We start from the raw sequence: 11,871 nt of genomic DNA, 5'->3' as shown, positions 1-11,871 counted from the left end.
TTAAACATTCAAGTGCTTTAGGAAATAGTGGTAAGGAGTAAGGTTGGAAAATTTTCCTTGTCTTTTTGCAAGAAGTTTGACTCTACGCATGTCTAAGTCCTGGCTAGTCAGCTCCACCCTGGACCCAGGATGACAGTTTGATTAAATGCCAAGGGCCTCAACACCCCAGTGCTCTCACAAACACACCTTCTGCCACAGGCACATGCGGTCAGACACACAGTAGACCCCAAAGCTTTATTTACCCCAGCATCCACATGACACATGCAATATTCATGTTCCTCCTTTCACTTTTCAAAGAAAAAATAAATGAAAAGTCTTAGGAGCTGAAATTCCACTGCACAGACTCATTCAACAGACAGTTCCTCTAATGCAACTGGATATATGTATATAAATATGTTTATAGGTTGATGCATAACAGTTCACTTGATATACAGCATATGACGGTATTACATTATGCTGCAGATTGTTTCTCCTACTCTTTTCCCAGCCCATCCCAGTCTCCAGAACTCTCCGACATAGCCCATCAACCACACAGATGGACAAAATTACTCCAAAAAGATATACAGATAAATGTATGCGCTCAATATCCATAAATCCACAAACAGATTTAGCTAAATACAAATATACCAGTGTACATGTACCACCAGTCTGGAGTGTTTGCAGAGCAGGAAACCTTTTTGCATGCCGGCATGCAAGTATCTGCAGTGTCTGTGCATAATCGAAATTCGCCTACTTAATTACTGGTACTTGTGCATGTAGAGTACACGTGACCTTGGAAAATTGTCATATTTACATGCAAAGTGGCTATAAAGTAGAGAATAGTGAAAATACATAGAAAAATGCACTATCTATCTGCACTCATGTATATATCTTTCTACGTAGCACTCTTAATTCTTATTCTCATGTATATATCTCATGTATAGCTCATGCACATATCTTTCCACGTAGCACTTTTAATTCTTATCCCTACTTTTATTTTTTCATGTCTATTTAAGTGCTATTTATGACACTATGTTTGCACTGAAGCACCGCAGCAATTTCCTAATGTTGTAAACCTGCTCAACATTTGGCAATAAACCCCTTTGATTCTGATTCTGATTCTGAAAAAATAATAAAACAGTGATATCTACAACCCTGATTTCAAAAATGTTGAGACAGTGTAAAATGTAAGTAAAAACAGAAAGCGGTGATTTGCAAATCTCATATTTTGTTCACAATAGAGATTCCAGATGCACAAGCTATCAATTCCATAGGCTATAAAGCAACGCTATACTGTCAGAGATGCAGGCTTTTTGAACTGAGCACTGATAACAAGCTCTTTAGTTTTGAGGAGGCAGCCCCCATGTTTTGCAAAAGACTTTCAAGTTTCAGTTTGTCTGACCACAGAACAAGTTTCACTTTTCCTCAGTCAATTTTAAATGAGCTTTGACTCAGAGCAGACGGTGGTGTTGCTACTTCACATTCACATGTGACTTCTTCTTTGCTTCTTAGAGCTTTAACCTGCAGCAAACTGTGTTCACAGACAGTGATTTCTTGCAGTGTTCCCGAGCCCATGCAGTGATTTCCATGACAGAATCATACTTGTTTTTAAAGCAGCGTCACCTGAAGTCCCTGAAGATCACAGGCATCTAGTGTTGATTTTCAGCTTCGTCCTTTGCACACAGAAATTTCTCCAGATTCTCCAAATCGTTTGATGTTATCTATTCAAAGAAACATTGTTCTGAAATTGTCCCAAATTGTTTGCAGATTGGTGAATCTCTGTCCGTATTTACTTCAAGAAACTCTACCTCTTTAAGATGCTCTATTTATACCCAATCATTTCAGTGACCTGTTGGTTAAATTAGATTAGAAATAAGTATGTCACCTCTGGTTAAGCAATTTGGAGGCAAAGTTAGATGTTTTGGACACGTGCAGAGAAGGGATTGTGGACATATTGAACAAAATATCTTGAAGATGGAGCTTCCAGGCAGGAGAAAAAATGAAGACCTCAGATGGGGTTCCTGGATTTACTAAAGGAGGACATGCAGAGGGTTGATGTGATAGAAGAGGAAGTTAGGGAAAGCGTGAGATGGACGTAGATTAGGTGTTCATCTCCTGCTTTGTAAACAGGCTTTCCAGTGCAGCTTGTTTAGGGGTCACCACACTGAGGAGGGAGCAGCCAAAAGAATAAGAAGAAAAAGAAGTTTAGAAGAAGAAAAAGAAGGTTACAGACACGTTCTCAGTTAACCTAAGGAGTTGCAATATGTTCCCCCAGCTGTTTCTATTCAATACCACTTACTTTCTAGCCTTTTGGTTGTGCATCACAACTTTCATAAGACATGCTGCTGATGTAAAATACCAAATAGGCTACTGTTTTTATGCATAGTAAAATGTCTCAATTTAAACGTCCTATTGTAAAGAAAATATGGGATTATGAGATTTGCAAATCATTGCTGTTTGTATTCGCATTTCACCCAGCTTCTCAATATTTTCAGAATTGGGTTCATAAAAAGGCATCTCCAGTGCCAGGGTTAATGCTCTTTCTTGCAATGTTAAAGAATGGCCGGGATCCCTCTTTTGATCTGGAAAATATTTAGTACAGGGTGTGTTTATTCATCACCTCTCTGCCAATTTTCTAATAATCAGCCTTGTAGTTTTATCGTAATCCTCCTCCTGCATAGAGACAAGCGGACAGCTCTGAAAACATATTTCCGCCTCAACACTGTCGTGGTGCATAAACAAAAATGAAATTACTTGCATATGTATAAAGCTGTATATAAATGCAGTAAAAGTCAGAAATATCTAGAACATAGTACTCTGATGTTAATGAACTTCATTTGCGCCATAGGTTTGACAACCAGAGTTCGTGGCACTAATAAAATACATCATGCATTTCAGCCTTGAGCATGTCACACACTGCATGTCAAAAGGTGTAATCCCCTCTGGTTCGCTAAAGTGAATGATAAGGTGTGACGTCAAGTAACAGCTATTAGGTTTCCATGCTTGTCAGTGGCTTTTCATTCATCTCCAGTTGGATTTTCAGCATTCGCTGCCTCAGTGGCCTCACTGATTGAAACTGAACTCTTTTTCTCATTTAGAGGAACTGTCAAAGCAAAAATCCATCCTAAGAACAGCTATGTACTGATTATTCTTATTCACATTAGCTCCCTCCCATCAAGCAACTAATAATCTGTGGTGCCTAATAGGCTGTGATGGAAATTCATGACACCAGTTTGCAATGAATACTGACATTTGTGGACTGAGACAGTTCCTGTAATTACACCCCTTTTTGTTTCTGTGTAATGGTGCTGACAGGTCTGAACTCGAGAGAGCATCCATTAATGTACACGACTGGCTAAGAATGGTCCGCATCAGATTTATGTTTATCAGCCCTGTGACTTCACAAGAAGAAAGATACGCAATCACAAAAGTGGTTGAGCTGTCTGAGTAACGTTGTGCATGTGTTTCTTTTAAAAAGAGTATTGAAGTGTCTGAACTCTTTCTTTTTTGAAGCAATAAAAAAGCAGCATTTTTATAGTTAAACTTCTGCCGTGTGGGTATTCACAACTATAAAATCGATATTCTTTCAGCAAAGTCTGCATTTTTCTTGCCAATACTAATCAAAGAAACTGCTCTTTATGGGATTTCTTCTTATTCAGTCTTGACAGTATCTCCCTTTTTGTCCAGTGATAAATTTATATTCTCTTTTGTTTTACACCAAACAGTCCATTAGGATATTTGTTCATGTCACAGATGCTTTAGTATGAATAGCAATAATATGTGGCCAGAGTTTCCTGATAAATATCCCTGTTTGGTTTCATAATGGGTTCATTAGTGAAAGTCTAACAGCGTCTTCAGAGCAGCATGCATTTGTTATTCTGTTGTTGTTGTTACACTTGCTTTGGGATTGTGTTTCTGTGTCAAGCAAGTACATCATTATCCCTTCACCCAGACGGATTAGTTTGTTGCTCAGAGCCTCTCCTCCGATATGTCTCTCTTGATGAGCTGACTGGGGAAACAGGGTTGAACAAATGCTGTTAAATGCCACAAGTGTCAGGATCCCTCTCCTGAGAGTTCTGATGCGCCGCCCACCATGTTATTAATATAAGTAACAGATAATCTGTAGTCATCCTCTATTTTTAAGCTCAACCTGAATATGTTTCTGTTCATGACTGGACCAGAAAAAAATGATTTTATGTCCTTTATTTCCTTTTACAGCCATGCCAACTGCATTCACTCAGGCACATCTTGATCACTTCAGTGTAACTCCTGACTACTGCGTGTGGTGGTGGAATCTCACTGAGAAGGCACCACGTACCCGTACTTGAGCAGCCATTCCCTGCGATACCCTCACTCGTTAAAACATAAGTAATCTCCTCGGTAGAAGGCCTGATTATCCTCTGAGGGGACATTAGAAGTCACGTGTGCTGCATTAACGACAAGAGAGAATGACAGTAAAAACTATGAGTAAGCAGGTGGGATCCTGAATGAATCCAGGAAACATAGAGTGAGGGTTGGTGGTTGCCTGATTTCATCCTTTCTTCCTTGCCATTTGTGAATTTTCTGTCATGTACACTAAAGTATGCCCTAATGTAGACAGACATTCAACACAGTCACAAAGACATAAAGGAAGCTTTGTAGCCCTATCAAGTACACCTATGAAAGAAGTAATGTGCCCATGTGGCGAGGCAGAAATGGGCCAAAATGAGCTTATGAGCCCCTTTAACTTCCCTGTTTATCCCACTCTGTATGCTGCACGTAGCTTTTCAAAGCCAGAATACTGCCTGGTATATTGTGTGGTAATTTAATTAAAATTACCTTAGCAATATGCAACAGAAAACACAAACATAAAATTAATCGTCAGACAATAACACAGTGAAATTAATCTGTGCTTAGAGACAGAGTGATTCAACTCTCAGAGCAACTCTCTGTCTCTTCTCCACTGTGCTGCTCATTCGCCCTGTTTCCCTGTAGCATGGAGATAAAGTTTGTTGTGCATGGGAGAAGAAACAATACAAACTATTAATATGAGGCTTTTCTCCCCAAAACCAGTAGCCTCAGACTCTTTATTGTCATAATATTAAAGAAAAAGTTGCAAATGTGTACATTTACAAACTCCTTAACCATGACATTTTGGTATTTTTACTAACATTTAAGATGTACTTTGTACAATTTAATCTACTATTACACTTTATTTCACAGGCTCTTTATACATTTACATAACGCACAGGACGTTTGGTCAAAGCACTGTGTATGTGATACCAGAGTGAGAGTCGGGACAAATCGTTTACATTTTCAATTCAATTTAATACAGTTTTATTTAAATACCAACAAATCACAGGAACAGTTGCCTCAAGGCACTTTTCATTGTAAGGTAAAGGTAAACAATAATACATAAAAAACAAAGAAAACCCCAACACACTGATGACCCCGTGTGACCAAACGCTTTGGTGAAAGCGGAAAGAAAAAACTCTCTTTTAACAGGAAGAAACCACTGGCAGAACCAGGCTCAGGGAGGGGCGAACATCTGCCACAACTGGTTGGGAGTATATATTTCAAAGTATAACATTACTCAGAGTAAATGACTTTCAGAATCTCTTGTACTTTTCAGGTACTGAAAACAGAGTTTTTGAAGCTCTTGCTTAGTTTCCCTATATCTCCCGGAGACAGTCAAGCAAATGTTTAATGATTTATAGCTTACAACACAAATTACAACCATAGCCATAACCTGGCATATCGATCAACCAATGAATGTTTGCCTTAAGGAGTTTGTAAAGGAGTGTGTTTTAACCAAACCAAAAACTAAAGTCAGTCTAAGAATATCGGTTCTACATGGTTCAAACGCAGCCGTCTTTTAGATATCGCACTACACAGCATTTCCACTGTTGTGTCTGCACTACTCTGAGCATGCAGTGATGAATTATTACCAACAACGTTCTACTTCTTCAAAAAAAGTGAGAGAGAGAGAGAGATAGATAGATAGATAGATAGATAGATAGATAGATAGATAGATAGATAGATAGATAGATAGATAGATAGATAGCCCTTAACTGTTGGCTCTTTTCCAATCTCATTGTCTTGCCTCGTGTTATTCCCTGACTTTCCGGTCATTGTGTTCCCGGATTACAGCAATTACCAAAGTTTCAAGAAACCTTGATTTATTCCTTAGATCATATAGAGTGACAAGGCAAGTACTCCACATTCAAGCTTTCTCTCTCCTGTCATTCACACCGTCTCCTTCTCAGCTCCGTTTCCTTTGCAGTCACGCAGTAGCCTGAGCAATACACACATGCACACTGTCTACAACAAGAAGCACGCAGATTGAATCAGACCTGCAGTGTCCAGCTTTTACTTGGGGTTGGAACACTCTGTGATGGTGATCAACCAAGCATAAACCACCACTTAACCAGCACCCCCGAGAGGGAGATTGTTTTCGCAAAACACTTTGTCAATGGTGCATTCAAGCATCATGCTCTAGCTTGAAACAGGTTCCCCTCATCACAGTCAAACTGGGGCACCGCAGGGTCAGAAAAAACATTAAATGCTGCTTTGGCTTGTTGGGACTTCGGGAGATGCTTTGAAGACTTGCAACATGATTTCCATTCATTTACCAGCAGCACCTTGACCTTTTTTTGTCTTCTCATCTTTGACCGAATCACTTCAGAGAAATGACATTCAAGAATGTCAACCTGTTTACTTACAGCTGAGTGAGAGACAAAAAAGTTACAGAAGTCTCCGTTTACTATGAATCTGCCTTGTTTAAAATTCAACTGGTGGGACAATAATGAAAGAGAATACAGTCTCTGGAGCCTTACTCTCTGTACTCTGCTCAGTTTTGAGGTAGAACACATATTGTAAGGCAGTAGGATTAAGGTGCGTGTGTGCGCGCCTATAGGAGTGTGCGTGCTTCTGTGTGTGCATGACGGGCTTGAAAAGGAAGACAAATGGTCTGTAGCTACTGAGGCCAGTGATTTTATTCATCAAACAGCGCATATTCCAAACCGTGTGCGTTACAAGTGAGGTTAGAGGATGGAAAAGTGAGAATTAAAATAGGGAGGCGGACAGAAAGAATGTGTTTTACCATGTAAGTGCGATTTTAACTAAATCCATTGTCTCGAGGGAAATTCTACAGATTTTTCTCAGAGACTAACTGCTTGTAATTTAGATGAAATAATCCCCTAGACTCCTGTTGCTGCACAGTAGCGCACTAAATCATTCGGAATAACTTCGCTCCCCCCCGGACAAGCTCTGGGAGCGCTGTGAGGCTGACAAAATACTCCCCCATCACCGCCACAAGCTGCTGTTCAGTGCCAGAAAAGACTGAGTGGAGCTGCGTGCGTTTCACTCTCTCTCTCTTCAAAGTCTCTGACAAACAGCAGCCATCGGAGAGCGCAGAGGCGATTTTAGGCGCATTCTCTGTGACCACAGCGGGACCGATGTTGAAAGCGCGCACCAGCCTTCCTCCAAAATGTGCCAGTGCGGCTCATCTGGATCGAAACCCAGACCGGGCTCTCTTGCCGAAGCCGGGAAGCTCTTCTTGAAACACACCACTTTGCACGGCTTAAGACACATCTTCCTCAGCGGCTCCTACCCCCGAAGAGTCGCGTGGTTGCTGGCGTTCCTGGCTGCCTTGGGTCTGCTCTTCACCTGGTCCTCAAACAGAGTGCGGTACCTCCTCTCGTCACCCGTGTACACCAAGGCGCACATGGTGTACGCCAAGCGACTCGTTTTCCCCGCTGTCACCATTTGTAACCAGAACCTCCTTCTGCCGCGGCGCATGAAGAAGACTGACATATTCAGCGCGGGGAAGTGGCTGGGACTTCTGGGGATGAACGGGCAGGTCTCCCCCGCTGCGAGAGAGGCGCTTACCCCTTTGCGGGGCGACAGCGCAGAGGGCGAGCCGCCCTGGTCCCCGCTGTCTCGGATTTTGGACTTCAACCACTTCCTTCCTCCTCCCCGGGAGTCCGAGCCGTCCATGAGACAGCTGCTGGACCGGCTGGGACACCAACTGGAGGAGATGTTGTTGTATTGTCGGTACCAGGGAGAGCTCTGCGGGCCTCGCAATTTTAGCACTGTGAGTGTTTTGCCAAAGTTATTTTATTTTATTTTTTTATAAGTGAACCGCACTCCTCCCCAACAGGTTGATGCCGTTTTTAGAGATGGATGCAGGTTTGGGAATTATTAGGCTGAGTGAAATGTTTATTGTCTGATCGAATCTTACATGTGGCACAAGAATAGGTATCACTCTACGAAATTAATTCACTTTGAAGTCACGCAATTACAAGAATGCACAACACGCATTCCTCCGCACTGTTGCTTGGTGATGTGCCCCAGTAGTTCAATTAACTCTCCCTCTCTCCACGTCTTAAGCTCTATCCATCTACGCCACTGTTATATTTATATGGACTTACGCAGCATCCCACTCTTTTTCTGGTCAGTAATTATTCTGACTGTATCTGAATTCATAAATATATTTCTGTAATAGTTCTGCATTAATGCCCCTAAACAGGCTTGACAAGATTTGAAGTGATGGTTTTATATTTGCATTTCTGCCTCCCTTGTTTAAACAAACTTATATTTCTGTCACTTTCATAAATTACTGAATTTCTCTTGTAAATTCCACAGGAACAATAGCAAAAGATTTAAAAAATAATTCAGTGGAGATGTTTGCAAAATCCAGTAACCTTCAGTGTTGGCCACGTGGTCTGGATTGATCCCTCCTTTGTCGTCCATTACTTCTGGATCAATGTGTATACACTTCTAGACCAATCTGCCCCTAATGAAGACTTTTGATTCATTTAGGAACATTTTACAACACTCACTGACAAAGTGATAGAGTGCAGTTAACGTTGGCCTCAATGGTAATCTGCAGCCCCATTGATTGCATTCCATCATCATGTGGAGAGCAATGTAAAAGCCAAGTGCTGCTCTCTCTCCCACCTCATTACACAAATTTGTTTTCAGTTAAATAGATTTTGTTATGGTGTTAGAAACACAGTTTGATGTCAAGAAGGCTCCTCTGCTATTTGCAGCAGGCATGATGACTAAGGATTATTTTATCTTTTAGGAAAATGTATAATTTGAAACTCCTTGCCTTGATGGCAGCCCTCAGTCTGTGTCATCAAACCATATCCACAAATAATGCATCAAAAACTGCTTTTTTCATCTCCAATTTACAAAGCAACAGAGCCAGAAAAACAAAAACGTTATCACAGTCAAACACATTTCTTCATAACATCATCTCTAATGTTGTATTAAGTTGGGTAGGGTCTAACCGAGAACAACTTAATTTACAGATATGCATAATAGCAAAGTCTGTGTTTTGGGGGCAAGTGCTACTCCACTGATAATCAATGATGATCTCCTTGGCTTCTGGGCAGGCAAGACAAGCTGTCAGCGTGAGTCAGACCAATAGAGTCAGTCACACTTGAGAAGCGAGGTGTGGAGGACGAAGGCGAGTCTGTCTACATAGACTTTGAGGATGTATTGACTTTTGTGCAAGAACCCCCTGTGATGTTGGGTCTCTCTTGAAGCTCTATAAATATGGTCCACTGGCCTCAGCAATCTATCCTTCCCTCCGTTCGTCTTTATCCGTGCTTCACCAACACACATGCTTAATTCTCAGGCCTGTCTCTCTTCACTTGTGGGTCACAGACATTGATTTCTATTTAAGAAGTTGACCTAAGAACGAGATGGCAGCCTGGGCACCTCCTGCGCGCTCCACTGACTGATGACTCCCTGCCCAGTTTTTCTTAAATCTTACTGGGAAGTCTGTGTATTTAAAGGTGTATTTGGTTTGCCGATCATCAGTGAAACGTTAAGTCAACATTAACCGATGAATTAATGACTTGCGAGCAGCAATATAAGCAGTAAACAAAATATTTACACATTATCACCTTATGAATTTGTAAGCAAGCTGTTAGTTATTAGCAAACAGTGGCCTTTTTATATCTCCAGCCAACATCGCGTAACATTAGGATTCATTCTGAGACATGTTTCCGTCCACTTTCTTCTTTGGTCAACTATGTTTACCAGTTAGTTGTTTCTTTTGTGTTTGTGCAGTACCTGCCCAGCATCAAACAAAGCAATCTTTTTTTTTCTGATAACAGACCCCTGCTGTGTCTGGAGAGAATGCTAGTGGAAGCAGTGACAATAAACCAAAAGATCTTAGACCAAAACAGCTTTTATATTCATTCCTGCACCTTCTACAACATCACCAGCAATAGCATCATTATTCTAAAAGGCATGCAAATGGGCTTTTTTTTTTATTTAAAATGAGTTACTTTGATGCTTCCTAATTGGAAAACTTTCTGTGTTGTTCCACTTTAACCCACACCTGTTTTCTTCTAACTAGTCAGAGACAAATTGGGAGCAATGAGAAAAGTTGCCATTTGTAAAGGTGACAGAACAAAAACCTGGCAAGATCCATTTAGATCCTAAGCACCTCTAAGGCTCCCCTTCTAGGCTGACTTGAATAAAAGCTGAGCTCATTCTTGACCTTGGAAACAGTTGTCTTGTTTTTCAAAGTCCGATAAATAGATTCTGTGGGTTCTCATCTGCTGCTGTGCAGAACTCGATATGGAGGTTGTTTTTAAGAGATTTTAGAAGTGAAACATTCCGTCTTTGTTGGGGCTCATTTTGAAGTCTTCATTTATACGCGTGGTGCATTTTGTCTGTCGTGTTAAATTGTATTATATAAAGCATATAAAGCAAAGTAAACTGCCATGCGTCATTATAAACTTGCTAATTCTTGTGTTCGTTGCACAGAGTGAAGCTCAGCATAGATAATCGTTCCTAGGTGTGTGTGTGTTTTTCTAACTGTCATAAAATAACACACTTGTTGTACTCAGCTCTGATTTTGATATGAATGGAGGAGGAGGAAAGTGGTTCCCTGGCAACTTTAGGGAACAGCTTGTGCATCCTTTTCACATTGTCATGTGAAGGATAGCCGAGGGCCATCTCAACAGTCTCAGGCTGTCTCTCTGTGAATTATTTATCGAAGAGAAAGACGGTGACATTTCAACACCATGTGTGAACGAGACAGAGTGATGTCTCTCTCAGTGTTTTCTCCCATAGGTGGGATCGATTTAAATATTTGTATTCTGTGTTTACAAGTTAACAAGATCTGGCAGTTCTCACTTTAAATGCAATGTATGGGGCACAGTGCTCAATGGAGCAAAAACCAAAAGCGGCGCAGGATTTACCTTCAAGGGAAAAGCTGCTTAGGCAATCCAAATGTTTCACCTTCCTTAATGCTAAATGTATTGGAGCAAATAAAGGTTAACGGCAACAAGTTTCAAACATTCACGATCACTGTGCAGGGTCATTAATTACCAGCTTTATCCCTGCGCTACATCTAGAATTAATTCATTTAAAGCTTATCTTTAAATATTATTAACAGGATTTTGTTTCTGCCTCAGGTATAAAGGTTGCACTTTTCCAGAATATTAAGAAGCTCGTGCTAAACGGTAAGGACGCATTTGAGAAATCTTAACGCAAAAACCAAGGCGCGAGAGACAGACATGAAGAAGCATGTTCTGACTAAGCTCAAACATCAGCTCAAACGAAACACAATGAAGATCCTGACTCCCCAAGGTCATCACTGGCACCCACTTCTGCTGCTCTTCACTCAAAGCAGCGAGCACAATCTCCTGGTTACCACAGCAACTCTGACTACAGGCCTCCTGTAGTCAGTCACCACATTACCAACACATACACACAGATGGTGAGAAGGGGTGGCTGCACAGTACACGAAAATACTGTACACACTAATTTGAGCGTAGTCATTCATATTCTCGTGCAGATATGTGTGCACGCTTGGGCACATGCACAATGACAAATAAATGTGCTTGCAATTGGAACAATCTTATCGCTGTTTTGTTGATGTCTATC

General features: G+C 41.0%; 1 protein-coding gene across 3 annotated transcripts in view; it reads left to right on the top strand.

The window, feature by feature from the left end:
* The window catches only part of asic1b (acid-sensing (proton-gated) ion channel 1b), a 213,838-nt gene that overhangs the window by 165,260 nt on the left and 36,707 nt on the right, over window positions 1-11,871 (top strand). Inside the window, exon 1 of one of the 3 annotated variants that reach the window (XM_080891994.1) lies at window positions 6,815-8,053. The exons of the other annotated variants lie outside the window; for them this stretch is intronic. Coding sequence (XP_080748120.1) covers window positions 7,448-8,053 — 606 coding nt within the window. The 5' untranslated portion in view covers window positions 6,815-7,447. Of the gene's footprint in view, window positions 1-6,814; window positions 8,054-11,871 lie in introns of those variants that run through there. 3 annotated transcript variants of the gene reach the window in all.

Source organism: Rhamphochromis sp. 'chilingali', assembly GCF_963969265.1.
Source record: "Rhamphochromis sp. 'chilingali' genome assembly, chromosome: 9".
Classification (NCBI taxonomy): Eukaryota; Metazoa; Chordata; class Actinopteri; order Cichliformes; family Cichlidae; genus Rhamphochromis; species Rhamphochromis sp. 'chilingali'.
The sequence above is the reverse complement of the archived record's forward strand: the minus strand, read 5'-3'. Positions and strand labels throughout refer to the sequence as shown.